At 28.4% G+C, this 27,594-nt stretch overlaps 3 protein-coding genes across 12 annotated transcripts; 1 reads left to right on the forward strand and 2 right to left on the reverse strand.

The window, feature by feature from the left end:
* Window positions 1–1,529: 1,529 nt before the first annotated feature.
* Aplip1 (JNK-interacting protein Aplip1) lies at window positions 1,530–4,811 on the reverse strand. 2 transcript variants are annotated; one of them, XM_035082882.1, is made up of 8 exons: window positions 4,685–4,811; window positions 3,470–3,682; window positions 3,042–3,238; window positions 2,669–2,932; window positions 2,445–2,597; window positions 2,080–2,363; window positions 1,805–1,986; window positions 1,530–1,735 (listed from the first exon to the last, which is right to left on the reverse strand). In XM_035082882.1, the coding sequence occupies exons 1-8, from the start codon at window positions 4,765–4,767 to the stop codon at window positions 1,663–1,665; spliced, it is 1,449 nt and encodes a 482-aa protein (XP_034938773.1). In that variant the 5' UTR covers window positions 4,768–4,811; the 3' UTR covers window positions 1,530–1,662. The 2 variants fall into 2 exon arrangements, with proteins under 2 accessions (XP_034938773.1, XP_034938772.1); XM_035082881.1 differs by having other exon boundaries at window positions 3,042–3,259.
* A 1,977-nt stretch (window positions 4,812–6,788) lies between these two features.
* Window positions 6,789–10,954, forward strand: Trh (tryptophan hydroxylase). Its single transcript, XM_035082879.1, has 12 exons — window positions 6,789–7,003; window positions 7,225–7,329; window positions 7,405–7,618; window positions 7,734–7,837; window positions 7,910–7,977; window positions 8,044–8,094; window positions 8,502–8,600; window positions 8,665–8,711; window positions 8,790–8,925; window positions 8,994–9,120; window positions 9,257–9,486; window positions 10,642–10,954. Exons 1-12 carry the CDS (start codon window positions 6,905–6,907, stop codon window positions 10,937–10,939), a joined length of 1,578 nt encoding a protein of 525 aa, XP_034938770.1. The 5' UTR covers window positions 6,789–6,904; the 3' UTR covers window positions 10,940–10,954.
* A 3,629-nt stretch (window positions 10,955–14,583) lies between these two features.
* On the reverse strand, window positions 14,584–26,198 carry Larp4B (La-related protein 4B). Of its 9 annotated transcripts, XM_035082914.1 has the most exons (11): window positions 26,072–26,087; window positions 24,904–25,026; window positions 23,536–23,908; window positions 23,159–23,408; window positions 22,600–22,740; window positions 22,145–22,372; window positions 21,605–21,753; window positions 20,471–21,412; window positions 17,828–17,996; window positions 17,080–17,183; window positions 14,584–16,961 (listed from the first exon to the last, which is right to left on the reverse strand). In XM_035082914.1, exons 3-10 carry the CDS (start codon window positions 23,895–23,897, stop codon window positions 17,088–17,090), a joined length of 2,337 nt encoding a protein of 778 aa, XP_034938805.1. In that variant the 5' UTR covers window positions 23,898–23,908; window positions 24,904–25,026; window positions 26,072–26,087; the 3' UTR covers window positions 14,584–16,961; window positions 17,080–17,087. The 9 variants fall into 9 exon arrangements, 8 of the variants coding, with proteins under 8 accessions (XP_034938805.1, XP_034938800.1, XP_034938803.1 ...); XM_035082909.1 differs by lacking the exon at window positions 24,904–25,026 and having other exon boundaries at window positions 26,072–26,198; XM_035082912.1 differs by lacking the exon at window positions 24,904–25,026 and having other exon boundaries at window positions 25,786–26,139.
* Window positions 26,199–27,594: the final 1,396 nt, after the last annotated feature.

The following is a 27,594-nucleotide window of genomic DNA, read 5'->3' on the forward strand; positions in this document are numbered from 1 at the left end:
TTTCTTTCAAAAAAGTTGTTTTACTCGTTTTTATAAATAATTCTTTTGTACTTGACTCCACATATAAATTGTAAGCAATTAATTAAGTTGTTTATTTTTGTTTAAGTTTTACGATAAAATATTGTGAATAGTAGATAACAAGCGCATAATTTAACTTGTCGATTAAGACATTAGAATTGGGTATACTACATTTCAAAATCATTCGTTATAATTGATGAGAATCATTTGAAATTGTAGATATTCTCTAAAACTCTGACTAATGTATAGTACAAATTTCAAATCCAAACTGTCTGTGTTTATGTATTTTCAATTCTAGTACAAGAGTTAAAAGATAGAAAAATTGAATGAAAAAAAAACGAAAACTAATAAATTATTCTAAGCGATTACCGTCTAATTGTAAATCGCATATAAAAAATTTGATTGTTTTTTTTATATTCTAGAGACTGAAATTGTATATTTTACTGATTTTTTCTCCATCAAATATTCATATAAATTGCTCAAAAATCAATTCAATACTCTATACTGTTATCTATAAATTATAACTAATATAATTATTATTCAAATCATGATTCAGTAGATTCTTGAGGTTTTTATTCTTTCATTAATTTTTAGCTTATTATTTGTTAGATACAAAAATGACACAGACAGTCGGTGCATATAAATATATATATATATAAATGGACAAACCTACATATATTTATATATATAAATATTTATACATATATATGTAATAAAATATACCGAAGCCTATTGTTTAAAGTGACGTTAATTTTTGTAACATTGTAAATACGTTATTATATTTATACTTTCCTGATTATGCATATAATACAATACAGGTGGCTCTTGATTTTTATTTTGACAACAAATTTCACCTTCGTATCTTATTTTCAACCCATTTTTCATATTTATCGACGATAGCAAATAATTTTTGACAAAAATATTAAAAGTCAATCCTCACTACAATGTATTTGCTTTGAAAATCATAAATTTTCTAGCCAAACTGATAGTGACATTAGTTTTTATACTCTTTAAATACTATTTGAATCTAAATATTTATGATAAACGTAGAAACAAATAGATTAATTAAAAATAAACAATCATTGAAATCAAGGAATCCAAGTATTATTAATAAAATTTTTATTTTTGTTCAAAAGAAAAATATTAAACAATCAATTATTTTAATTACATAGTTTTTATTAGTATGTGTTGATATTTATAAACCTTTATCGATTGAATAATTTTGAAATTTAAATTGACATTTTATTTATGAATATTACATAATATAAATGATAAAGATTAAAATTTGAAGTATCTGAAAAACATTAAATGATAATTAACATCTCCAAAGATAGATAAATTAATTTATAAATATGATCTTAAAAGACTAATTTAAAAAAATATAGATAATTCGTGATTTCTAATTTATAATTTATAATAATAAAAGAAACCAAAATTACAATTATTAGTGCAAAAAATATCACATTAATTATAAAATAATTAATAATTACAAAGTATTATGAAGTATTTGATTTGTGTTTGTTTATTTATTTATATATGTATATATCTACAGCTTACTTGGGGTGTATTTACAAGGATTTTTATTAAAATTCGGCGGGAAAAATTATTTCGCCATAAAAGTAAATTCTAACTTCAGGAATAACTTTATTCAATATAGATATCTTCTATAGGAAAAGCAGTCTCAATGAATTTAGTGTAAAATCGGTGAAAAGCTCTCCTAAAAAAATCATTCATTTATTAACATTTAAATTGACTTAAACATCCGCTCTTTGATATAATTACTTACCCAACAGCTTCTGCAACAGGCCTCGTAGATTCTTGACCGATAAACACATGGCATGCAAACCTTTGCAGTGTTGGATGCTTTGTGATAAAGCCTAAATATCGATGATCTCGTGGATGAAAAGCACAAAAAGAAACATTTTTTAAAGAGTAGAAATAATCATGACATGGTCCCTGATTTTTCTGCTGCTCAATCAGACAAAAATTCATGTAAATTTAATTGAATTATTAACTTAACATTTTTACTGTTGACTGTATATAAAATAATAAAAATCTTACTTTTGATTTCCTTCTATCAACCATACGTAAGCCTTGATCTGAAACTTCAAGGATGCAACTCTGTGATTCTGGCGAATCACTGGCTGTATTTCCAACAATCCTACGAACTGCTTGACATACAACACCGGTTCCTTTATGAGCTAATGTTTCAACTGATCCGAGATATCCCAAGAGATAACGTTCTCGTTTTACTTTAGGTGCTGAAGGATCAAAATCACTGTAATCCATGTCTACAGCATAAGCTGATGGAAATATTCCTTGACGACCTGTTCGAAGATTTACACCTAAAAATGATTCTTTTTTAAAAACTATTCTTCATTATCTGAAAAATTCATAGTCAATTTGATAAATCATTTAGTATTGACCTTCACACCATAAATCATCGGCTTCTTTCTGAACATAAATAGGATCTCCAATTTCTAGGTCAATTTCATCATGATGTCGAGGAATAAATTTGTGTAGGCCACGATGAGTTGCTTCTAAAAGCTCTAATTGTGTAAAAGGTATACCTCCACTTCCTTTAGGAATAAACAAATTAGTAAATAGAATATAAATAAATGAATTAATAAATTCAATTTATTATATCTACCTGGAGTACTGCTTGGTGATGCAGAATCAGTATTTTGTAGCGTATTACACGGAATGGGAGATACACTTTTAGGTCCATTATCTGGTGAATGAGCTGTACTATGACCGCTATCTGTTGTCATTCTTTCACTATCTGGTGAAGAATCTTCATGTAATATTCTTGAATGACATTTTCTTAATATTAAATGAGGTCTTCCTGATGTAACTCCTGCTAGCTCATCAGCCAATGATGGGGATGAATGAAGAGGTAGATTACCATTTGTTGCTAGACATTTAAAAAAATATCTCCATTAAAATTATTATTATTCATCACTGATGTCTTTTTTTTTTTATCTTGAGCTAAAAATTACTACGAAATTCAAAGCAGTCCTCACCTTTCTTATTCTTAGGTATTTCAGGCAACCGTCTTCGCCTTCGTTCATTTCCACTGCTTCCAGGTCTATTGGGTGCATGTTCAGGAGTAGGCCAACATGATCCAAGGCTTGAACACGATCCCCCAGCATCACTTACAACACTATCACGTCTTCCTCCACTTGAAACACCACCACTAAGGCTGGTATGTCGACCCCTGCTGCTTAGGCCGCCGAACAAACTAATGTCATCCAAGGTAGTCTCATGTATAATTACCTAAACTACTCTTTTCATGCTTTGTTACTCTTCTCATTACAATTTTGACTCAATTAAGCGACCTCAGACTCCAATTAATTCAAGTATCTCAATTACTTTCTTTCCATTTCAAAACCCAATTTATTCATGGAAAAATGGTAATTAACCAAAGCATAAAAATAGTGATATTATTTACCTGAAATCACTGTCGGCGACTATGGAAGAATGTTGGTCGAGATCCTCACTATCATCACCTGAAGTATGACCACTCTGATTATCATGACGATGAATCACACCAGTGTCTTCATCATCTGAATCAACTACAACTCCAGGACATGTCTGGACAACATCTCCATCACTTGCTTGCGATGATGTTGGGGAATCATCAACTATGACATCATGAACGAGCCTATAACAACGAAAAACATTCGTTTTAAAAGTATTCTACATCAGTAGGAATAAAATGATTGTTTTATTTATCATAAATTGGATATTGAAAATTGAAAAAAGAAACATGTTGTTATTTATTTTTAGTGCTTCTGTTGTACAAATCAATTTTTGTCATCAAGAAAATAGACAAGTGACATATCAGACATAATATAAATGTTAATCAGACTATTTTAAGAAGCCTTATATGTTGAGATCAATTGAAATATTTACAATAAAGTGAAAAGATTAATCGACTTCCGTAAAAAGAATAATTCTACAAAATGCAGTATGACTTACTTTATTGTTTAGAAAAATATCATATTAATGCATTAAACATTGAGCAATGCGCTATCTCCAAATATATATTTCTAGCTAGTATCGACGCACGAAAGGGGAGAAGGAGTTAGAGGTCAGACTCAAGTTGCAGTTTGAAGACATGCATTCTTTATGTGGATAAAAGATTGCGCTCCAATATCATTAATTCATTTGCTCTTCTATTTTTTTAATATTAGGCTATTTTTGTAAAAATACATTAATATTAGTATTCTAGTGAGTACTTACTTATTCAACGACATATCTCATGCATCTAATTGATTTTAAAAACCGAAAATAATGAGCAGATTAATCTGCTGAGGCAAACTAATCATTTTCAATGAAGACATATTGATTAATTCATCTGTCAATAGACACTTTAACCTATGTTGACGACTCAGAAGTAGCCAAAATAAAATATTTAAAAATAGTCTGACACACTTATATTAAATATTCGTACCTCAAGAAAAATATTAAAAAATACATTCAACATTGAAAATAGCAAATGAGGAAGTATTCATGTAACTACAAATAATTAATAGAACCACACCTAGGATATAAATGTGTCTAGACATTGAAAAAGCAATGACTTGAGTTATAGAAATTGGAAATTATTGATAGGGGTGAAATTGAAAAATTTTTTAAAAATTCAATGTGAATGAAAACTTACGTGTAATTAGAAATTGGAGCTTTTAGATGCTGAGGTAATTGGTCGAAATATTGTCGAAATTCTTCGAATTCAGTGTCAGCCATTCTCAGCAGCTCTGGATCCTGGAGATGCCGACAGCGGGGGCACTTTCGACAACGACACCAACTGGGGCGCTACTATCGTAAGCTATTGATTCAGGGTGTTATCAGACGCAAGCGCCAACCCCTCTTTTGACGCTTCTTCGTCATTACATTCAAGCTGTTGGAGGTAGAAAACTCGTTTTTTTTATTTTATTCCAGACTCATGTATTTCAATAAGATAACATTTATCCTTCGACAAAAAAATGTCTTTTCATTTATAAAAAAAAACTTTTTGCTATTCCATGAATCAAAAATGCTAAACAATAAAAAATTGAAATACTTTATTAATATCAATTAGATCAATGATAAAATGATTAATGAGTTTATTGTATGATGCAATTTTTTTAAATCTACTGTAGTGAATAATAAATATTTTTACGTAAATACTTACAATAAAAAAATTTTTTTTTGAAGAAAGGATCTTTCTTTAAGTCGTGCCAAGAACGTTTGAACAGAGGATTTTTATTGTTTACAGACATTCAATATCCATTTTCTTATTTCCTTACTTTTCTTTCAAAAGCTTTGAAAGTTTTAATTTTGCTGACTTTCTTTTTTAAAAAATTATCCATAAAAAATATCAGTAAAAGTTATTTCTCTATTTACTTTGAGATTCTTGCAGGATATTTTATCAAATACATAACAAAAAAAACTTGTTTTAATTTTAATTTGACCAAACCTATATCAATTAAAAATAAATAAATAGTAGAATTGTGAAATTATTAATCAGGAAATAGTTCTAGTGTATTATAATTAATTGATTAGTTTTAATGGAAAAATGTTAAATTATGTCGGAAGGTAACTTGTTGCGCTCAACTATAGTTATAGACAAGTCAGAGCGAATAGCTGTCATTCAACAGGCAAAGATAAACTCTAACATATGGACGAAACACAAGAATAATATAACAAAGGAAATGTGATAAAGAAAATTACCATTTGGAGATTGTCAAAAGCATTTCCTTTTGTAAACGTGGAAATGAAGTGAATATTATCTACTAATCCATTAACATGATGAACTAAGTTATATAAATATTTATGAATGAATTGTACTTGATTCAATCACTGTAAATGATTTATTGATAAAGACTCATGTTTTCAGTAATAATATAAGGTTGATTGTACAATTCCTTTAGTTCCATCAAGGAATAACATTTAGAATTATTTAAGCAAGTAGCAGTAGGGTAGTAGAATTTTCTGATAGCAGTAAGTGATGGGCCGACCATAATGTGCTGTATCTACTTGCAGGGAGAAGAGTGTTTGAATAAGAATACTGTTGACTTGTTTTATTTATTTTCTTTTTTTTCAATGAGTTATTCTTTTTTTTTTATCTATCAGGGTTTTTGCTTTTAATTTTGAAATAAAGAGTAGGGAGAGCTTTGTTTTATTGAATTGTCTCCTCACTTATGCTTCCATTCATTATTTAAAATCTTCGTTATATCTAGTCACCGTGAATTGTAATATCCTGCGTAACGACCCAAGTCAGCTTCAATTGTTAAAGAAGCTATTTATTACTGTTTTTAATTCATCGACATTGAGTGATTGATAACTAAAAATATCCTGATATATGAAAAAAAATTTTCCTTCAAGTAGTAAAAATCACACTAAATTTATTTATTATAGAGAATTATTGTTTCATATCATTTATCATAACATTTAATTTATTTTGTAATGTTTGTAAAATTAAATAAACATCAGTATTGTTCGAAATATTTCTAAATATATTTTTCTAATAATTAGTTACTGTTTTAATTAAATGATTCTTTAAAATTAATTTTTAATTATATCCGATAACATTAAAGTAATGAAAAATATCCCCCAAGTACAATTGCAAATTCCATGTAACATTTAATCTACCAATAAAACGTCAATGGTGGGCCCCCCATAGCAATCGACCAATAGCGAGAAGTATTTCTCTGGTGAACGGAGGGGTGAGTGTTTAAAAGACCGCGATACTCAGTATCAGAAGACACTCTGATTTATCTCAGTCAAGTGTTAAGAATCATCCCATTGAAGATCAAATACTGAAATAATTTTTTGGCTGAATAAATAAATTCTAGCGGTGAACTTGTGAGGTTTTAAGTGACGTTCTGAGAAAGTTTTAACAATGAGTGGATCAGGAAAAGGTCTGTTGGGGATGTGGTTGTATCGAAGAGGTGAAGAATGGTCTATCAAAGAAGGTAGCCCTATACATAGACCAAATGATGTAAGTTAAATATTTAAACCACTAATAGAAACATTTTAAATTAAATAACTTGATCAAAATAAAATTGATTCACTGTTTTGAAATTGATATTTGTGATGTAAATATAGTTCACCATTTTTTTTTAATTGAACAAATTTAAAACCTTTATTGTTATTTCTCTATGTGAAAAGAAGATTGTTTACCAATTAAAAAATTTTTATACACATAAAAATAATTAACAGATGTCAAGAGTCGAGAAAGTAGAAGATTCAGATTCAAGGAATTCTGTGATTTTTTCGTTAAAAAATCAGATCGGTGGATTAGCTCGAGCTCTACAAGTATTTCAAGTATGCAATTATTCTATTATAATATTAAAAAGCAATGAAAAGTTTCTTAACAAGTAGTTATATTTTTTTTCCAAGGATTTGGGTGTAAATGTTGTTCACATTGAGTCAAGAAAATCAGTGAGACGTGGTTCCGAATATGAGATTTTGGTGGATGTTGAGTGTGAGCCAAAAAGGATGGAACAACTTACTAGAATGTTAAGCCGTGAAGTAGCTGCAATTAATCTTTCTCAGTATGAACAGAGTGGCAACATACCTTCTCTTCCTCCTTTATCTGCTGCACCGAGTTTTGGTAATAGTCATCATTAATCACCCAACTCATTTTTTCAACTCAAAAATTAATGAACTTATCAACTAACTAATTAACGAGTAAATGATTTTATTATATCAAATTATTGTTAATATAGATTTTGGTGAAGTTGACATGTTATGGTTCCCACGAAAAATAGCAGACCTTGATCAAGCACAAAAGGTTTTAATGTATGGAAATGAGCTTGATGCTGATCATCCTGTAAGTAAAAGTACACTAAAATAAAACTAGTCAATTGAATACTATGTTAAAAATTAATGAAATTTATCGCAGGGATTTAAGGATCCAGTTTACCGGAAACGTCGACAACAATTTGCTGATATTGCTAACAATTTTAAACAGTAAGTGATTCAAGCAACACCATTGTTTTATTTATTTACTAAATTTTAAAATGATTTTTTATTAAGTGGACAACCCATCCCACGGATCCAGTATACTCCTGAAGAAATAAAGACTTGGTAAGTAAGAAAATTGTAAAAGAATATATAAATTGCAAAGAACAAGAAGATAATAATTTATAAAAAGTTTTATCTCCTTCTACTTCTCGCATAGTCGTGTTTATCTGACTATGATGCCAATCAAACTAAATCTGAAAAAAGTATATATATATATTCTTTACTAACTTCAATTTTCACGCGTTCAAGTTCTATCCACACGTCTTTCAAACTCAAGATGTATTGAATGCACCTTAATTGCCCTAATTCAATGTTCTGAAGCTAAAAGCTTCAACAAATGAGACTTGACAAATTGATAGAAAACTTTATCAGTAACACTAACTAAGTATTTCAGTTAAATAAAATAAACTCAAGTTCCCATTAAAAATGATTAATTTTTTAAAAAACTCAATTGTTCATTTCTTATTTAGGGGAACAGTCTTTCGTGAGCTTCATCAACTCTATGTCAAGCATGCTTGTAAAGAGTATTTAGAAAATTGGCCAAAGTTGGTTAAATATTGTGGTTACCGGTAAGAAAAAAAATTTTTAATCATTAATTAATTAGAAATAACAGTTTTGTTAATTCTTTTTCAGGGAAGATAACATACCTCAACTTCAAGACATCTCCAACTTTCTAAAACGTAATCATATTTATAAATAAATAAAGCAATGACTATAAAACATGAAAATAAGATTTAGAATTTTTATTTTTTTTAAAGGAATGACAGGTTTCCAATTACGTCCAGTGGCAGGATATTTATCCCCACGTGATTTTTTGGCTGGATTAGCTTTTCGAGTATTCCACTGTACTCAGTACATTCGTCATTCATCAGATCCATTCTACACTCCTGAACCGTGAATACATTTTATTGATTTATTATCTGAATGATATTTATATAAATAAATGTTATTTTTATTTACAGTGATTGTTGCCATGAGCTTTTAGGCCACATGCCTCTTCTGGCAAATCCAAGTTTCGCTCAGTTTTCTCAAGAACTTGGATTAGCATCCTTAGGAGCATCTGATGATGATATAAATAAATTAGCAACGGTGAGTTTATTTATTATATTTTCACTGAGAATTTCCTTCCAAAAATACAATCTGTTTCATTAATATATATTTTTTTGTGTTGAGCTTTAACATATGATTAGTTTTGAAAACGAATGAAAATATCATGATATTGCAGCTTTACTTCTTCACGGTTGAGTTCGGACTCTGTAAACAAGACGGTGATCTTCGAATTTATGGAGCAGGATTACTTTCATCTGTAGCTGAAATGAAACATGCAATTGAAGCAAAAGACAAGATATTCAGATTTGAGCCTGAAATTACATGCAAACAAGAATGTATCATTACTGCTTATCAAAATGCTTATTATTACACTGACAGCATTGAAGAAGCAAAAGAAAAAATGCGGTACTTTGATAAATAAATTAATTTGAATGATACCGTATAAAAAATTTTATTTCTCAAAGGTTCCTCGAATGTTCTCCAGTGGGGGAGTTCCCCGACGTTTTCCTCGTGGAACTATGGAGAACACCGTCAAACATTCCATATCTCTCATAGTTTCCGGGTGATGAGCGTTGAAAAGTTTTATTATGCTTTACTGCAGCATAGCTTAGTTTTCTACTAGTAACTCAGGATCTATGAGGTCTATATGGAAAAAATTTATTTCACCCTTAAAATGGCCGAAATAGTTGGCAAACTCCTAAAAAAATGTGATTGTTTTTTATATTTTAGCAATTTTAAGGGTAAAAGAAATTTTTTATACATTGTTTACGGATATGCATATTTACCTTTAATTTCGAGGTTTCTAAAACGTCCCTAAAAACAGTTATTGGACTGTCTGTTCATGAGTTATAGGAGTATAAAGTCAAGGGGATGATGAATCTTAATTTGTAACTAGTTTTACCCCTTTTTGAGGGTGTTAAAGTGAATTTTTTTGACCAGTGCCCCGATTTCGCATTTCTACGCATCAAGACGAAGAGAATGAGCCCTCGTTCATCAAAATCGGAGTACTTTTATTTTTTGGCTGAAAAAAATGGAAAGGGGTACCACTTGCCATTTTTTGGGGTCGAAAAATCAAAGTTGTCCGATTTTCAAGTTTGACCACTCATTCTCTTTGTCTCACTGCGTAGAAATGCGGAATCAGGTCCAAAATATAAAAAATAAATTATTTCACCCCTAAAATGGGGTAAAACGGGAACTTGCTTCAATTTTCAGCATAAATTATGTTCTAATTATAATTTTTACAAGTGCAATAAAAAGATCTCATTCTCACGAATCCATTGATATGCTCATTTGTCCATATAGACCTCATAGATCCTGAGTTACTAGTAGAAAACTAAGCTATGCTGCAGTAAAGCATAATAAAACTTTTCAACGCTCATCACCCGGAAACTATGAGAGATATGGAATGTTTGACGGTGTTCTCCATAGTTCCACGAGGAAAACGTCGGGAAACTCCCCCACTGGAGAACATTCGAGGAACCTTTGAGAAATAAAATCTTTTTATACGGGATTTTTAATCAATCTATCAGTTAATAATTAAGAAAAGTTTTTCAATTACAGGACTTTTGCCAATCAGATCCATCGTCCTTTTGGTGTTCGTTACAATGCGTATACTCAGTCAGTAGAAGTTTTAACAGATGCTCAGAAAATTACAGCTCTAGTCAGTGAACTTCGTGGTGATCTGTGCATTGTTTCTAATGCTTTGAAAAAAATACATGAACAAGATGATACCGTAGATGTTGAAAAAATAACCAGTCTTTTAACTCAAGGTATCAATTTACCTCATGATTCGTCTTCTGAAAGCGATGATGACAAAAGCCCTAACATTGAAAATGAAATGAAAACAATTGACAACTAAATAAAAATCATTTGTAGCTGCTATGAATAATTATTCACTTCCTATTTGGAAGTTTTTGTTTATTTAATTAATTATGATTTGTGAATCTTTCAATATTGCTTCAAATGTAGTTTGTGTCTCTGTACCTGTTAAAGATTTTAAGAAAATATATATTTAAATGTTAACATCATCAAGAAACTTGTTTTATTGTAGACTCTGTTGTTATTTTATTGTTTTATTTTATTGATAAAAATGATTTGCCTTTATAATTAAATAAATGTAGGTTTAAAGTAAGTGTTTTAGTAGAAAAAAGGTAAATGTCAAGAATTGTATTAAGCTAGATGCGTATATCTATTTATTTATCTTATGTATATTATGTACAAAGTATTTTTTTATCCCTAATTCTGGGTGCAATGGATAAATCTTTTATATACACTCACATTATTTTTTTAAATACACCAAAAAAACCCACAATCACGAAAAGTATTTTTAAATTTTATTTTACTTCACTTTTATATCGCTTTAATTGTTCATTAATTAATTCATGTGATAGTATACATTAGCTTACTCGCATTTATTTTATTTAGTTTACTGTACTGTACTTTTTTTTTAATTTTATTTTTTTATTGTAGTCTATATCAATATTGGTAATACAATCGCTTTTAATGACATTACCCTTTTTTTTAGTTTTCATTTTTCCTTTTGTTCACTATTGTTTCATCAATTCAACTCACATAACATTCATACATACTTTTCTGCAGTTATTATTTTGTTTTGCTCATGTAGTATATCTCATAGGTAGTCGATCAACGTTGAAACGAATCTATAAAAATATTTCTACTCTCATTGGCGGTGAATTAATTGCAAATCGGCGTTACATACAATTAATCAATAAGGAGAAATTACATTTAAATCTAAATAGTATTATCATTTTTTTCGTGTGTGTGTCTGTGTTTTAATTTTTTCATTTCATTTTACCATCTTCTACTTTTGTATTATTTTACCTGGGGAAATTGTCAAAATATTATATGGACTGATATGCGCATATTAATCCGCATGAAAAATGAATTAGTTTGCATCTAAAATTCATTAATAATGAATTTATAAATATTATTTTGCTGTCTATTATTGTTTCTTTTATTTTATTACCAATGAAATAAATTAGACGAAAAATTATTTCGTATTTATTTCGGAGAATCTTCACAAATTGTTTCAACCACATACTAAAAAGGCACGGAATGATAGTAGACGCACAGACATGCAACATTATGATGGCTCAAAAATTATTAATTTCAATGTTCTGGCCTACAATTATTATTAAATATATTTTTTAATAATTCCCCTACTTTTCATGTACATGTCTATTCTATTTAAAACAATTATGTATTCAAATTACAGGAAACATGTGACAAAAGAAAACAACAAAGAAAAACATTTAAATAAAACAAATATTAAAGTTATTTTTACCTTAAGCATTTTAATTATTCAATTAATAGTAATAATAATAATAATTGTAATAATAGTAATAATAATAATAATAATAAACTGAAAAACTGTAGAACAATATGATTTAAATAATAATGGAAAATAACACAAATTCAAAACTTATAACTTATGAAAAAAATTATTCTTAGTTAATCAACTAATTAGATAAGATTTTTGAAAATATCCTTAATTTCAGCATATTTGAGCTAATGAAACCGCCAATGAATACAATAATAATTTTAACTAGATTTATCTATTGTATAATTATTTAATTATCGCTCGTATTGATGAAGTGGCTAAGCGTCAGATATTTGCAAAAAATTGAATGAAATTTATAAAATCTTGGTAAATAAGTGATAATAAAAATTAAAAAATTTTTCTAAATTAATATAAAGTGTAATTTGATGTTAAATGACAATTAGTATCCACTGAAGAAATCTGTCAGTCTCATTTGTTAAAAATATCGGCAGTTTCTTTACATATAATATGCCCTGAATGAAATTTCATGCATAATATTTTTTTCTTAACTCTCATTAGCTAAAGTTTCAAAAATCATTCTGTACTATCATCACGACTACTTTTTTTTTTTTTCATTTACTTGTTTATTTAATCATTAATTTTTTTGGCTTTTCTCTATCGATCTCTTCATTTTTTTTCGTCTATTCGCTTATAATTTTACTCTAGGCCGTTCCCTAGTGTCTATAATTAATTATTTTCACTTTGTACGATTAATAAACAAAAGAAAAAATTATTAAATTCTTAATAAAAAATAGTAGACAGTAGTAATATGATATTTATGTATGTTACCGACAATTTTTTTTTTTTTTTGAATAACAATTCTAGACAAAAAAGCGTCATTGAACATTTTTTGTTTTGTTCTTTTTTACTAAATAGTGATAATCAATTAGAAACGAAGATATTAATAACAGTAATAGTTTTCATTTTTTTGTGTTTTTAAAAATTTTTCTCCTTACGTGGTTTTGAATTTATCGTTTCACACAGTAATAAACAATAGTGGACCATATTATTATACACATCCTCATAGTAATTACAAAATCAGACTTTCTGGATCAGCAGCCTGTTTAACTGAGAGCATTTTATTATGTACTTTGAATTTATTTTCATTAGTTTGTTTTTATCAATTATGACTTCACAATTTATGTTGATCTACGACATAATAGTAATTTTTAAATAAAATGAAATTTTTTTATAGCATTATCAATGAATAATCACACTCATTTTTTTAACATTAATGCCAGTAAAAAATGATCTAAGAATTCATTAATGCCTCAGATCATCATAAATTATAAAAGATTCACACCACATCCATATTTTTATAATTGTTTTTTCATTGAATAATTAATTTAATTGTTCAAACAATATACTTTAACTTGGACAATCGTAATATAAGCAATATATTAGAATATTACATTTTTTTTTTATCAATTAATTTGTTTTGCGATTACTTATACAATAAACTTTACGTCGTATGTATATGCAAGAAGACAATTATAATTAATTTATTAATATGTAATTAATTTTAGATAGAACCACTCGTACTTGATTCGTAATTATTTTTCCATTTTTTCTTCACTTGTTCAAAATTATCATTATAATTTTTACATATGTATAATGAAAAATATCATAAGATTATGGAAGTTTATTTGGTATTTGAATACAAATTATTTACTTCATTTTTCAGATCCAAGGCATTGCTATCAACGTTATTAATTATCTGTATTAATTTCTTCTTTTTTTCGTTATTCATTTCTATCTTGGTTTTTTATTTATTTATTTATCAATATTATTATTATATTATTTTATTAATAGTAAAATAGTCATTGTGACACATTATATTAAACTTATAGATTTATGTAATAATATAACTAGTGAAAACATCGACGAAAACTGTAAAATATATTCGTCATTTGTATTTTTTTACATTTTTCTTCTTTTTCAAAATAAAACTGAAATCATTGTAATAATAATTATAATAATAATATAGAAATTATATTAATAAAAATATTAATATTATTTATATTATAGTACAATCATAATATTAATAGTTATATTAATATTAACCATTAGCTTTATAGTTAGATGTAGAGCGAAAGACGTATAAATAATCTAGGACATTCATTCAAATGAACTATCCTTGATTAATAATTAGTAATAATGTCATATGGAGTAACGAAGATAGCATTTTTATCGTTTAATTGTTTCTCTTTCTCTCCCTCTTTGCAAACCTTGCATTTTGTTTAAATTTTATTAAGATTAAATGCTGTTCACAATACGTTTATTTTTAAGTGCATACACATTGTCTATGTTATTTTTAATATTTTTTTTATGTTCTGTTAATTCGGTAACTTTGAGTTTTTAAATCTTTTACTTCATTTTTTCATTTTCTTTTATTCTTATTAAGAAGAAGGAATTTGCAAGGTAGCGTTACCTCATAAATAGGCACGTATTATTTTTAATTATTTTATACTCCGTACTCATTTTTTACTCTTTTCGCATCTCTTTTTCATTTTCTAAATAGCTTTCTATTATTTTCGTTCATTGAATAATATTTCTAATTCTGTTTCTCAATCATCAATATTCTTATTAGTGAACGATTACATATACAAACGGATGAGGTTTCATCGAGAAATGTAATAAAAATTAAAAGGCAGCATTAACTAACTTAATATGACAATTGTTTACATTTAAATTTTAATCCACATATCCATTATTTTTTTACTTAATCAGAAAATCGTATTTTTTTTTTTTACTTATATCCATTTATACTCAATTTAATATTATTTTTTATTTTATTTTTATTGTTTGTCATTTTTTTTTATTTCTTACTCACTGTAATATTCATTTTTCAATTCTGTACGCATATCAGTAACAAATATATCATATGCGTAGTTTTTATCAATTTATTTTTTATATTTTTTACTTGCTAAGATGTTTAATGTAGTTTACATATAATCATATAACATCTAAAGCCAAGCTCCTGTAATATACAATAACACTTGAGGCACTTAATTGTGTGCTCAAATATATATTTATATATATATATATATATGTTTGTATGTATATATATATATATTTATGTTTAATATATATACCGTAGTCCGTCGTCAGACATCACTTCATTTATGTTACTTGCCAAAAGCATAATATTCTAAATTGTATGTTAATTGTTTTATAACAATATTTTTATAAAATAAAAAGCCTGTGCCATAATTATTTGTAATTTATGCAAAAACAAGTAACAAGCAAAGTCTAAAGAATGTGACGAAAACCAACGACTATTAGTATTTTTTTGGAATACTATTTTTGTTTTGTCACATTATAATCACCGGATACGTTTGTTAATTTTGTTAACTGATTAATTCTTATTTTGTATTTGTCTTCATTTGTCATGTGCACTAACCTTGTATCATTCAAATCATACATAGCCTTATGACGGTCAATTTTATTTAAATTTTTAATTTTTATTAATGGAAGTCAGTTAGTGAGAAAAATTTCCCTTATTTCTCTTATTATTTTCTCTACACAAAATAATTGAAGAAATATTTTTGTGCAGCGTTTTTCATTGTTTATGAAAAATAATTATACTATCCCAATCAAACAAATAAATTCTTGTGATCATAAATAAAACGTTCATTGACCCTAATGAAAAACTGAGAAATGTTCGAAACAATAGTCATGTCTTAAAAATAAAGAATAAATCATTCGTGTAATTAAAAAAATCAGAAAAAATTAACCACCAGTATGGACACAAAAATATTGAAAAAATCTTTTCATATAAAATAAACTCATCGTTTATAGAAAGAAACTGAAAATCATTCACACTTTAACACAGTTGCTTAAAACATTATTAGCACGAGAGAACTGGTATTGAATGAAATTCGTTATTTACTCCCATTTCAATCGCATTACTAATTACACATTCGTTGCTTTAGATTATACACTGTGTGCTCGTGATTTCGGGTTTTGGCACAAAGCTAAAACTTATCATCTTTCCATCACTTTACAGCCTTTCGGTTTCACAAAGTGGGAAAACAAGGAATAAAATCATTAAAAGCTTATGTTAATGTTTTTCTCTTTAAAAACTATTAAATATGTACCTCCAAAATCACAGAACCAAAGCAATACCGATACTCTGAAAGCAATGTATTATCCTGTCAGCAATAGTGTACTTTAAGTTGTTTGAAATTTTTATTAATTTGCGCAAAATGATTAATCGTTTAATATTCATTATTGTTCATTCGTTATCTCCAATTATCTCTATATCTACTTTTTTTTCATTTTTAAACATTTTTTATAGCTTTTTCTTGACCCTTATTGTTGAATTTTTTATTAGAATCCGTTATTAACAAATAATACCACACTCAGAATAGGCAAAGTCACTGTACAATGTAAAAAGTTTTTTGTTGTTACGCCCACTTGTACAACCACTATTTTATTAGTTCATTTTGTCCATTATTTTATTTTTAGAAGCGATAATGAATCCATTTAGTTCCAAATGATGAAATTAACTGCTATTTCTTATGAATTGCAGTTATATCTGTAAAATTATAGATAAAATAACTATTAATCAACTAAATGTTACAATCAAAAACAATTTTATAATTAATTATTAATATGGCTCATAAATAATAAAGTGACAAATTGAAGTAACTTACATATCAATTTATTCGCTTCCTTCTTTTTCTTCTACTTTGTGTTTCGTACAAGGTTGCTCACGACAGTGTTGAGCTACTTGGGCATAGCTCGGCTTATTGAGTTCCTATTGTATAAAGAAAATTACTAAATTAAAAAAATTATAAAATAAAAGTAATAATTCGTATTAGCTACATTTTTTATCTAAATATTTATATAAAAAATACTATCCTTAAAATAAAAAACTTTATTTATCTATATTTCACATGTTCGAGAGCATTTTTTAATTCTTTTTCAAGCAAACTAGATAAAACTCCAAGCCATCCCCAAAAGATATGTATGTATGCTTTAACATAAGTGAATTTGTTAATGTATTTTTTTTATATATAAATTGATTTATATCATTTGTTTATTTTCAAAAATAGAGCTATAATAAAAGTAAAAAAATCATGCTGTACTATATTACAGATATTCATTGTCTAATCTTGATCTAAATGTCACTATAATAGTATTGAAATAATTGATATAATTAAATAAAAATTCAGCCACGATCTTAACAATACAATGGGGCTACAGATCATTTCGAATTAGGAAGTTATATTATAATGGTGATGAATTTGTGCAGTTGCCGAGGATGTAAATAATAATGATGAATAAATAAATAAATAAACAGATAAATAAAAATAAATGATGAAATTATTAAACCAATATATGGGTTGAATAATTAATTGCAATCAAATAAAAGTAAAGCGAGATATTGATATTACTTACTAAGGGAAAGGCCGAGGCCACTCCAGTTTGTGACTGAGGATTCTGTAGGACAGTAGGGATGTCACAACCGCACCTCGTTACTGGTTCAGACTTTTCTGCAGCATGCGTATTTGCTCTTATGGCCTCGTCCACACCATTCACCATGTTCGAGTCATCAGTCTTTATAGATCTGTCAGCGGTGCATTTTTCAATAATAAAGGACTAAAACCTGAGCCGCGAATAATTATCATATAATAATACTTAACTTATAATTAATGTTGGAGAAAAATACGGAAAAACCAAAAAGAAAAAAAAATACGTTTCATTATTCCATCAATGAATATTACGCGCATAAAAAACTTCATGCAAATAATTGGAGCAAAATAAACTATAGGTGGAAAAAATAATTATAAGATTATGAAAGATAAACCAAAAAAGAAGAAAAAAAAATTCATAATTTTTTTAGTTGATTAAACAGCTAATTGGTAATAAAACAAAAATTAAATAAGGAAAATAGGTCTTGCAAAGGTTGTTGCAACACTCGGATTAACAAACCAGTATACACATTTATTAACTTTCATAGACAATGATTCTGTACTCATTACCAAATAATAATGAACCATGCGTGTTTTTTCAATATATTTTTTTACGTGTTGAAAATTACATTTTATTAATTTTTTTTTGTTTCATATATTAAAACTAAAACTTTAATTCAGATGCCTTTAAAACTAATTTGAAACCGAACAATTATTATTTATATCTATAATATAATAATATAATAATGTTAATATTAAAAATAATAATAGTAATAATTGTAATTATTAATAATAATAATAATAATAATAATAAAATAATAATAATAAGAGTAATTATAATCATAATTATAATAACATTAAAGAACCCTGAATATTATATTAGTCCCCATGTATTGTTTATTTTCGTGGCATAATAGCCAACGAACTTTTTTCTTTTTTTTTCAATAGATATAAACTATAAAGTTATATTACTTTCTTCATTATGTCTACCACATAGTACTGCATACATTCGCGCATACATACATATTGACATAATGCGTCATAATGAAGAACAATAGCTTTAATGGGTTATTTTTTCTCTATACAATACCAGAAACAAACATAAATGCCTCGAACACGTTCATTTTTAATCTTGTTATTAAATGAAATTAATGCCTAATTAATTTTAATTTTTCTTATTAGATTTCTCTTAATTTTTTTTCACAACATTTCCCGATTTTATACAAATTGTATGATATTAGCAAACGCTGAAGAGGGAAATAAGAAAAAAAAATTAAAGAATAAATTTTTTGATTGCTAATTAAATAAAAATAATAATGATAATAATAAAATTAGTTTTACAACTAAAATATTTTTGATCTAATTTTTCAACACTCACTAGTAATTTATTTTTGATTTTTTATTTTTATTCAATAAAGTAAAATTTTTTGACGAGACATTTTTTAGTTTGTTTATTCATGTTCTATTGTTAATTATTATTAGAGAGGATAGTTAATAATCACGACTTATTTATTTTTAAAAATAAATGGCAAATCACATTAACGAATGAGTGCACCCAAGTAAATAAAAATCTTTTTTTTTACGATTTTTAATTATGAGTACAATTTTGTAATTTTTTTGTTTTTTTTTTTTTGCTTTTTTTTATTTAAATCCAAATAAGAATATGTTTATTCACGAAATGTATGAAAACAAAATTTTTAAAATAAACCACACTATATTTTTATGAAAAAAAAAAAAAATGTAAAATTGAAAAAATTTTTTTTTGTCTAATTTTTCTTAATTCTTGACAAAGAATAAACATTAATAACCGTAATGGAAGTCAAATATTCTTTAGTCAACAAGAGGGAAGCCGAAAAAAGTATATAAACGTCAAAGATTGTAGTTAAAATATGTTTGCTCGTTTTTTTGTTAATTATTTTAATTCGTTTTTTTTTTTTTAATAATAATAAAATGCACCTAATCGAGCGATAGATTCGAAGAAGTTAACTACGGTCATAAATTTTTGTCGTAGCACGGAAGAAAATTCTGAATGACATTAAACGAATGTCCAATAGTAATAGTTTGATAATTTTAAGAAATAGTATTTAATGTAAATATTATTCAATTACTTTTTACATTTAACTTAAAAATAAATGTTGATAATGAATAGTTATAATTTTTTTTATAGTTCAATTAAACTCTATGGTGATGAATGATCATTTCCAATCGATTATACAGCAAAAGTCATTCATCAAAGAAGAAATATGATGATAGTAAAAGGGTACATAGCAAACAACAGCCAACAAAAATTAAAAACAATTTAGCATTCTGCAGGTCTCGAAACGTGCGCTCGTATACAAGAATTATTTTTGATCAAAATAATAGTAGCTAACAGTTTCTTGTTGCCATAATTTTTGTTTAATTTTTCTCATTTTAATGAATATTTGCAAGGCACAAACACAAATTGTGCTAATGCATATGTGTTTAAAGAAAAAAATGTGTAAATTACCGTAAAATGACCGAAAAAAAAATCCAATACGAAAGGAAACGCAAAATTTTTACTTGAAATAGTGAAAAAGAAACGAGAATTATAAATATGTATATTTTAAAACGTAAATATCTAATATTTATAATAATAAAACACACTCACTTATCCGGAGATGACGGAGGAGTGAGGGTGACGGTGCTGAGCGTGATGTCTGTTGAAACAGAGGTATTGGAGCTAACAGCACCAGCAGTAACAGCAGCATTCGAAGAAACCGATGAGCTAGTATTGCCAATAGTAGCAGAGATATTATCTATCGCTGCTTGACCACTAGCACTGGATCCAGGACTGGTAGATCTGCTACTATTGATGATCTGCTGGTTGCTGCTGGACATTGTTTCTTTCTCCTTTGTGCCTTTCATCTTGGCGGTACCTTTGACAACGTCTGATAGCCTATTTTGGGATTGAAGACTGTCAACAGTCGTACCAGGCTCCGTCGTGACGTTGTGAGACTTGGTTGGATCGGCATCTAAGCCTGGAAGAGGTGGAAATGCCGATGCCTCCAAGTCGAATTGAACTACATTTCGGTTGTAATGCTGTGAATTGTTGCTGTTGCTTGATGCCGACGTGGAAGATCCACTACCACCAGCACCACTTTCACGGATCGACGGCAATGCACTATTATTCGTCTTTGACATCATTCCATCTTGATCTTTGGTTCTGCGGTGAATGCGATGACGAGGATATTGGACACCTGGAGCATCCGTATTCTGCGTTTCATTCTCCGGCGTAACCTTGGCAACGTGACTACTCGCATATTGCGTCTCTCCCGATGCTGAAGCCGCATGTGAAGAGTGAAACTTTGTGCCACCAACTTGATAAGAGGATGACGTTGGTTTTGACGTCGGATGATTTGTTGTAAACACTGCTACCATTGGTACTGAATTTGATCCTCCACCACCACTACCAACACCTCCTGAACCACCACCGCCACCTCCACTCTTTGGTGGATGATTCACTCGACCCATATGTACCATTCCACCACTATTACCACCACCACTGTCCATTGGCCCACTATTTCTATCCGATACATTTCTATGTTTATTTCTGAAAGAGAAAAAAAAATTATTTTCTGTGGAGTCATTCAATTTGTCAGAATGTTGAATAAAACAATTTGAAACTATAATGAAGAAATTGTTTCTGCATTTAATCTCACACATCAACCATTTTTCTTGGATTAAGTTGATATTCAAGTAATCATATTTACATTTTCACGTTATTGATAAATGAGTAAATTACCTATTACTTCTTGGAGTAAACCTTGTGTGTGGTTTAAATGAATTGTGCGGAGTAATTCCATTCATTGTGAATACACCGGTAGCCATGTCAAAGTAAGCCGGACTTGCAGGACCCCAGTGCATCATTGAAGCAGGATAAAATGGTTGATGCTATTAATAAAAAGAAGACGAATTTCTATTAATTACATAGATAAAAATTATTTTACTATATTTAATTGGTTTTTAATTCCATATCAGACTCTTAACTTATCGTTGATTTTTAAAAAATGTTTCCAAGTCAATAACTGACCTGGAATGTCGTATAATATATCAAATCAATCAATTGTAAAATCAATCGAAAATATTCAAAATTAGACATTACATTTTATGATAATTTAATTGATTGAGCCATCAAAAATTAATATAAATTTAGTGATATACAAAACTTGAAGTCGTTTGTATCTTGGAGTCATAAAAATTAATAAATAGTGCTTACAATTATTTTGTTTAGTCGTTATAAAAAATAAATATTTAAACAAAAAAAAAAAGTTTTTTGACTTACGTAAAGGTGGACTTGATTAGGATATGGCGGTATAGTAGTTTGTGGCGGCATCGTGGTACCATTAGTGTATAAGAAACGTTGTTGACCAGGTGGATAACTACTTGGATCAAAAACTGGTGGAGGTGGTGGAGTTCGGTACCCGTTTTTGATTCCACCGACTCCAGCCACCGAAGGAATCGGTAGCCTGTTCATTGGTTTAGCTTTTATACGAGCCATTATTGGCTTTCCCTGCATTCAATAAAAAATTTTTTTGTATATTTATGAGCAATAAAAATGTTTCAAACAGATAACGTCAATGATTGCGTTAGTTATGCAATGAAGTATCGCTTAACTCAAGCTTCTAAGTTCAGAGGTCAACTTTTTTCATTCTTTCTCCATCTGAACTTTATAGTAGAAAAATAAACTATAACATTGTAATTTTACTTTTGATAATGTTAAATAATTATCGTACATACCTGAAATTCTCTAACTTCTTCTCGCAGAAACCTATAGGCCTTCTGAGCATCTTCATCTGATTCGAAAGTTACGTACCAGGAACTATTGTGAGCAAACTCACACGAAATAAGCCGTGGACATCCTTCTCCTGAGAATAAATTCTATATTTAATTATTCACTCAGTTTCAAAAATAAAAATAACTATGCAGCATAAAAAAATATTTTCAAGTTAAAAATAATGTTTTCCTGTGATCAATGAATGCTATAAGTCATTCATTTGATTTTTCATGCAAAGCTAACATTCCCAATGTTTACAATTGTATCATTATAATTTGCTAGCAAATTTATTATTTTATTGAATAATGTTAAAAGTTTTATTTAAAGTATGTCAAATATGATTATATAAATTAATGAATTTATTTATACCAACATTAAAAATCTACACTAACATTTGTTTGAACATGAAACTACTCAAATAAAAAATGAAGTGACTGAATTTTGCGTAATGAACATAATAAATTTTTTCAGACTTGCTACTTTAATGCTAAATTAAAAAATATTAATTAAAGAAAAACTCACTTTGACTTCTTCCAGAGGCGTACTGTCTGGAATCTCCCGTAGAATAACTATACATCGTTTATGATTTGGTCGAACTTTTTGTCCTTCTTCGTCTACTTGAACATTTGGCGACTCTCTCAAGACTTCAGTTATTAACTTTATATCTTTTGTTAATTTCTTTACTTGATTAAAGTTCGCTACCGTCCATATGGGTACATATTGATCATTATCCATTTGTGATAATAAATATGTATCATTGGCTAAATTTTCTCTGTAAACAAAAGTATTTTAACAATCAATGAGTCATTCTAGTAAATTATCACCATTATACGATTATGTAAATAACAGTGGAAAAAATGTAAAAGAAGCTCCTAGAAAAATAAATTTAGAAAAAATACCTGGAAAAATAATATTCAAGCTGCGAAGAGAGCATCTGCTTTAGTTGTTCTAAAGGAATGCCGGAGTTAGGCAAGTCTGCCATTGAAGTTGGTGGCACTTGGACATCAGTTAAAGGAGCAACTTCAACAGGTGCGTATCCAACGCTAACAGCACCACCTAATCCCATTGAATGCTGGGCAGAAGGCTCTATAGCACCCATGCTTGGGTCAATCATCAGCTCGCCTGGCGTTGGTCCTCCGTTCATGACACTATAGTCTAAACTGGAGGCAGTTGTGACAACTGTACCCCCAACTGAACCCATAGGTTCAGGGGTGGCTGGGTAAACCGCCCCTGGAGGGAGCTTCCCAATGTCCCCATTCATGTACACGTACCCTAAAAATTCAAAAAATTGTTAGGACAAATTTTCATGAAAATTTTTAACAAAAAAACGTATTAATTAACTATTATTTACTAATCTGAAAATTAATCAGGGTTAGTTTTTTATTCATCTAATGCTATTGGATTTGATAGCTTTACTACGTACACATTCATTCACACAATAACAATTACCGTCAAAATTATTTAAATGGCTTTTAAGAATTTTATTATGGGTCGTTTGATTGTATTAAAGAAAAACTTTATCAGTAATTTAATATTGCCAAAAATGTATTTATCTGTTAAAAGCCAACATTTTGATTTTGTCAAAGTTAACCTCTAAATTCAAGATTAATTTCAAACTATCACTGTATCCATAGTCACTAATAATTATGAAGTGGTTATGTTGTATTTGTAAATAAACACTTTTTGGCAATTTCAAACAATACAAAAGATTTTATAATGATTTGTACGAGTTATGAACATTCAAGGTGAGCACAAAGCTTACGCTTTAAAAATAAATGATTCAGAGAAAAGGCATCGAGCAATAAATAAGAATGAAATAAAAGTTGAAAATGTATACTTCAAGATGATAATAATTATTATCAACTACAAGTAACATTAACAGAATAATTTTATATGAAAAATGAAATCGTGTTTTTTTACCAATACTCTGATGCCAACAATTAGTAATTAGTTAGAGTGCACAGACTATAATTTATCAGCTTATCTATGATATAGAAACGATTTCTAACTGTAATGATAGCACAATGTATTCTTAGAAATGAAATAAAAAACAAGATTATAAAGATTTTGGAAAAAAATATGTAATGAATAATTTTTTATGTGCAGAAAAGTGAATATGAATATTTGATGATTTGTTGATAAACAAATTCTGGATTAATCCTAGAAGTTCTTAGATAACAGATGAACATTAGTGAATATTAGTACGTTATTAGTTAATACAGAAAAATATAAATGAATTATTTAGAAAAATAATTATAAAGAATAACCTTGAAAAATGACCTTTTGTCCTCTCTCATTAAATTGAAAATGAAATTATGAAGAATAATAGCAATAAATAAAAAATTGTATGAAATAGATTTGTAATAGATCACAATCTAACTCTCACTTTCCTGCAACATATATAGATACGATGAATTTTTTTTTAAGACAAATTGCATCATGCTATTACTATTTAGACATTTTAAACCATTGGCTGATTTAATGAACAAGAAATATGTCGTAAAAATGGATTAACATACAAAACAATAATTTGAAAAATAAAGAAAATGAAATTTATAAGCGATAACAAAATATTGATGATGAGATTTGATGTTTATTCAGATTATATCATCCAAGAGAGTATAATAATGAAAAAATTTGGATGATGAAGAGAATGTGAGAGCAATGATTGGCAGAAATATGTTAATGATTAAAGTTTTGAAAGTTGATAAGGAAATGATAATAATAATAGTAATTAATGATTAAAAAAATACTAGCAGGTTTTTTAAGTAGCGTTGGCAAGAGTTCGGTGATGTGAAAAAAGGCAAAACGAAAAGTGATGAAGAGAGATGTGGATGCATAAAATGATGGAACATTGCCACATGCCGTAAAATAGATTCGTCGTCGCGCAATCACTTGTGCACTGAAGATTCGAACGTTCACACTGGATAATATTGTTAAATACCCTCGTTGCAGACTATACGCATCAGCGACAACGTGAAAAGTGATAATTTTGAAAGGACAAGATATGCAATATGTTGGATGCGACTGGCCAAATATAGAGTGAGACGTTGGCCGGGCTCTAGTAGTAATGATCACGCACGCAAGGCAAAGGTGACAACCACTCCGGAAGTAACACTATGCGTATGGAATGTCGTTACCGAAATCACCATTCATTTCGTAACGCTTCTGTATCCCATGCGTTCTTTATCAAAGTCGTTGTTGCACCAAGTCCACAGACGTATTTATTCGTTTACTGCCTCATTCTCAGAAGGGATTGTCGACCCGTGCTGCGAGGATTCCCCACGCACCACGGCTGTAATCTTCCACCTAAACGCACCCTTTTTTTCTCTTCTCCCTTTATTTAATCGTTAGTCATTTTCACGTACACCTATTCCCCTACACTAACCGCATTAATACGCAAGTCGACGTTTTATAATTTCGTTAAATTCTTACCGAGAAGAAGAATCAACTCAACACAATTTCTCAAGGAAACTACAAAATGGCCGACACAGAAAGGCACATGCCGAGGTGAAATGCATTCTGGGTTGTAGCTGTGTAACCCGAATGTCATGCCATCTGTTATTCCATGTTCGATAACTAGTGAACTCTATAGTTTCCGTCACTCCTGCCACTATTAAAAATACCCACCTACCGGATGTGCGTCCCTCTGCTGCCACATTTTCTCGTCCAATCGCGGCCATTCCATCTGTAAAACTAGCGCTTACAAACTTATCGAGAATTGTGTTCATCTTTCATTCCCTTTCTTACATTAACTGTTTCTTTCATTTTAACTACTTTTATCTTTTCCCTTTCTATGTACGATATTCTATCAATATCTTTAACCCTCAAGAGATAAATCATGCTTCAGTACTTACATAGACTAATTTTATGTGTAAGTTATATTTATATTCAAACCATTAATCATAACTACAAAACCCAAACCTTTTTTTTAACGATATCTTATCATCCACTTAATATGATAATTTTCAAAAACCAAAAAATAATAGTCAAAATTTGAATTGATTACTCGAATGGTCAATTGAACTTTACTATTAATTAACTAAAGAAATAAAATTTTCTCTTTTCATTTTAGAGTGGTTGAAATTATTATTTATTAATTAAAAAAATAATACATTATATAGCATTCTCTTATTCGGTAGCTAATATCTTTATAAGTAATTGATGAAAATATTCAAAATTGAAATAAATGAAAAATCTGTTGAAAATATGTTTTTAATTTATAAAATATCACAACTCTTTCAATATATTTATTAAAATAGTTCTCTATTTTTGCGCGAAAATTTAAATGGCTGATTTCTATCTAATACTCCCTCTAAACAAATTAATGAATAAAAATGAAATGTATAATTTAATCTGAATTCCATACATTTCTTTTTCATTTGCCAATCAAATGCTTTTATTGAATTAGTCATGACTCATTGTGCATATAACTGAGCATTATACTACTGATATTGTAACTGAATATTCATGTGGATTATTGCATTTCTCGTTGATTATATATTTGTACCACTGCAATTGGTCCTCTCTTATCTCACTGGAAACTTTAGACTCAACAAATACTTCACTATACACATATGTTATGCTGTTCTCCTTATCTCTTCAGACAGGAAAGCTTAACAATACTCTTTTCACTTGATTGTTATTTAATGACTCCTAAATCACATCTATTCTATAAATCGTTTTTAATATTCTGACAAAGGAATGAGAAAAATTCTATTTTAATGATCTGCAATTATCAAAAGCCTCTTAGAGAAAAATTACTTTCTTAATGAATCAACTATGAAACGAAATACAATTACAGTACAATGAAATAAAAATATTAGTTAAAAAGTTTATTAGGAAAATTTTAGAAAAATTTATTATGAAATTTAATAGCAATAATGAACATTATAGTAACATTTGAGTCATTCCGTTGACCCGTGCATAAAATTTAACATAAATCGTCTGAGATGTTA

This window comes from Chelonus insularis, unplaced genomic scaffold (genome assembly GCF_013357705.1).
Source record: "Chelonus insularis isolate UGA/USDA-ARS -01 unplaced genomic scaffold, ASM1335770v1 contig_352_pilon, whole genome shotgun sequence".
Lineage (NCBI taxonomy): Eukaryota > Metazoa > Arthropoda > Insecta > Hymenoptera > Braconidae > Chelonus > Chelonus insularis.

Bases quoted from the DNA above. Each gene is read 5' to 3' on its own strand.
- Trh (XM_035082879.1), top strand. From the start codon at position 6,905: ATGAGTGGATCAGGAAAAGGTCTGTTGGGGATGTGGTTGTATCGAAGA. The intron at 7,978-8,043 runs GTAAGTGATTCA...TTTTTTATTAAG, and splicing joins ATTGCTAACAATTTTAAACA to TGGACAACCCATCCCACGGA. The intron at 9,487-10,641 runs GTACTTTGATAA...TTTCAATTACAG, and splicing joins GAAGCAAAAGAAAAAATGCG to GACTTTTGCCAATCAGATCC.
- Aplip1 (XM_035082881.1), bottom strand. From the start codon at position 4,767: ATGGCTGACACTGAATTCGAAGAATTTCGACAATATTTCGACCAATTA. The intron at 3,260-3,469 runs GTAAATAATATC...GGATGACATTAG, and splicing joins GTCGCCGACAGTGATTTCAG to TTTGTTCGGCGGCCTAAGCA. The intron at 1,987-2,079 runs GTAAGATTTTTA...CTGATTGAGCAG, and splicing joins TTGATAGAAGGAAATCAAAA to CAGAAAAATCAGGGACCATG.
- Larp4B (XM_035082909.1), bottom strand. From the start codon at position 26,189: ATGACATTCGGGTTACACAGCTACAACCCAGAATGCATTTCACCTCGG. The intron at 22,373-22,599 runs GTATGTACGATA...TATTGAATGCAG, and splicing joins AAGAAGTTAGAGAATTTCAG to GGAAAGCCAATAATGGCTCG. The intron at 21,413-21,604 runs GTAATTTACTCA...TTTCTCTTTCAG, and splicing joins TTTACTCCAAGAAGTAATAG to AAATAAACATAGAAATGTAT.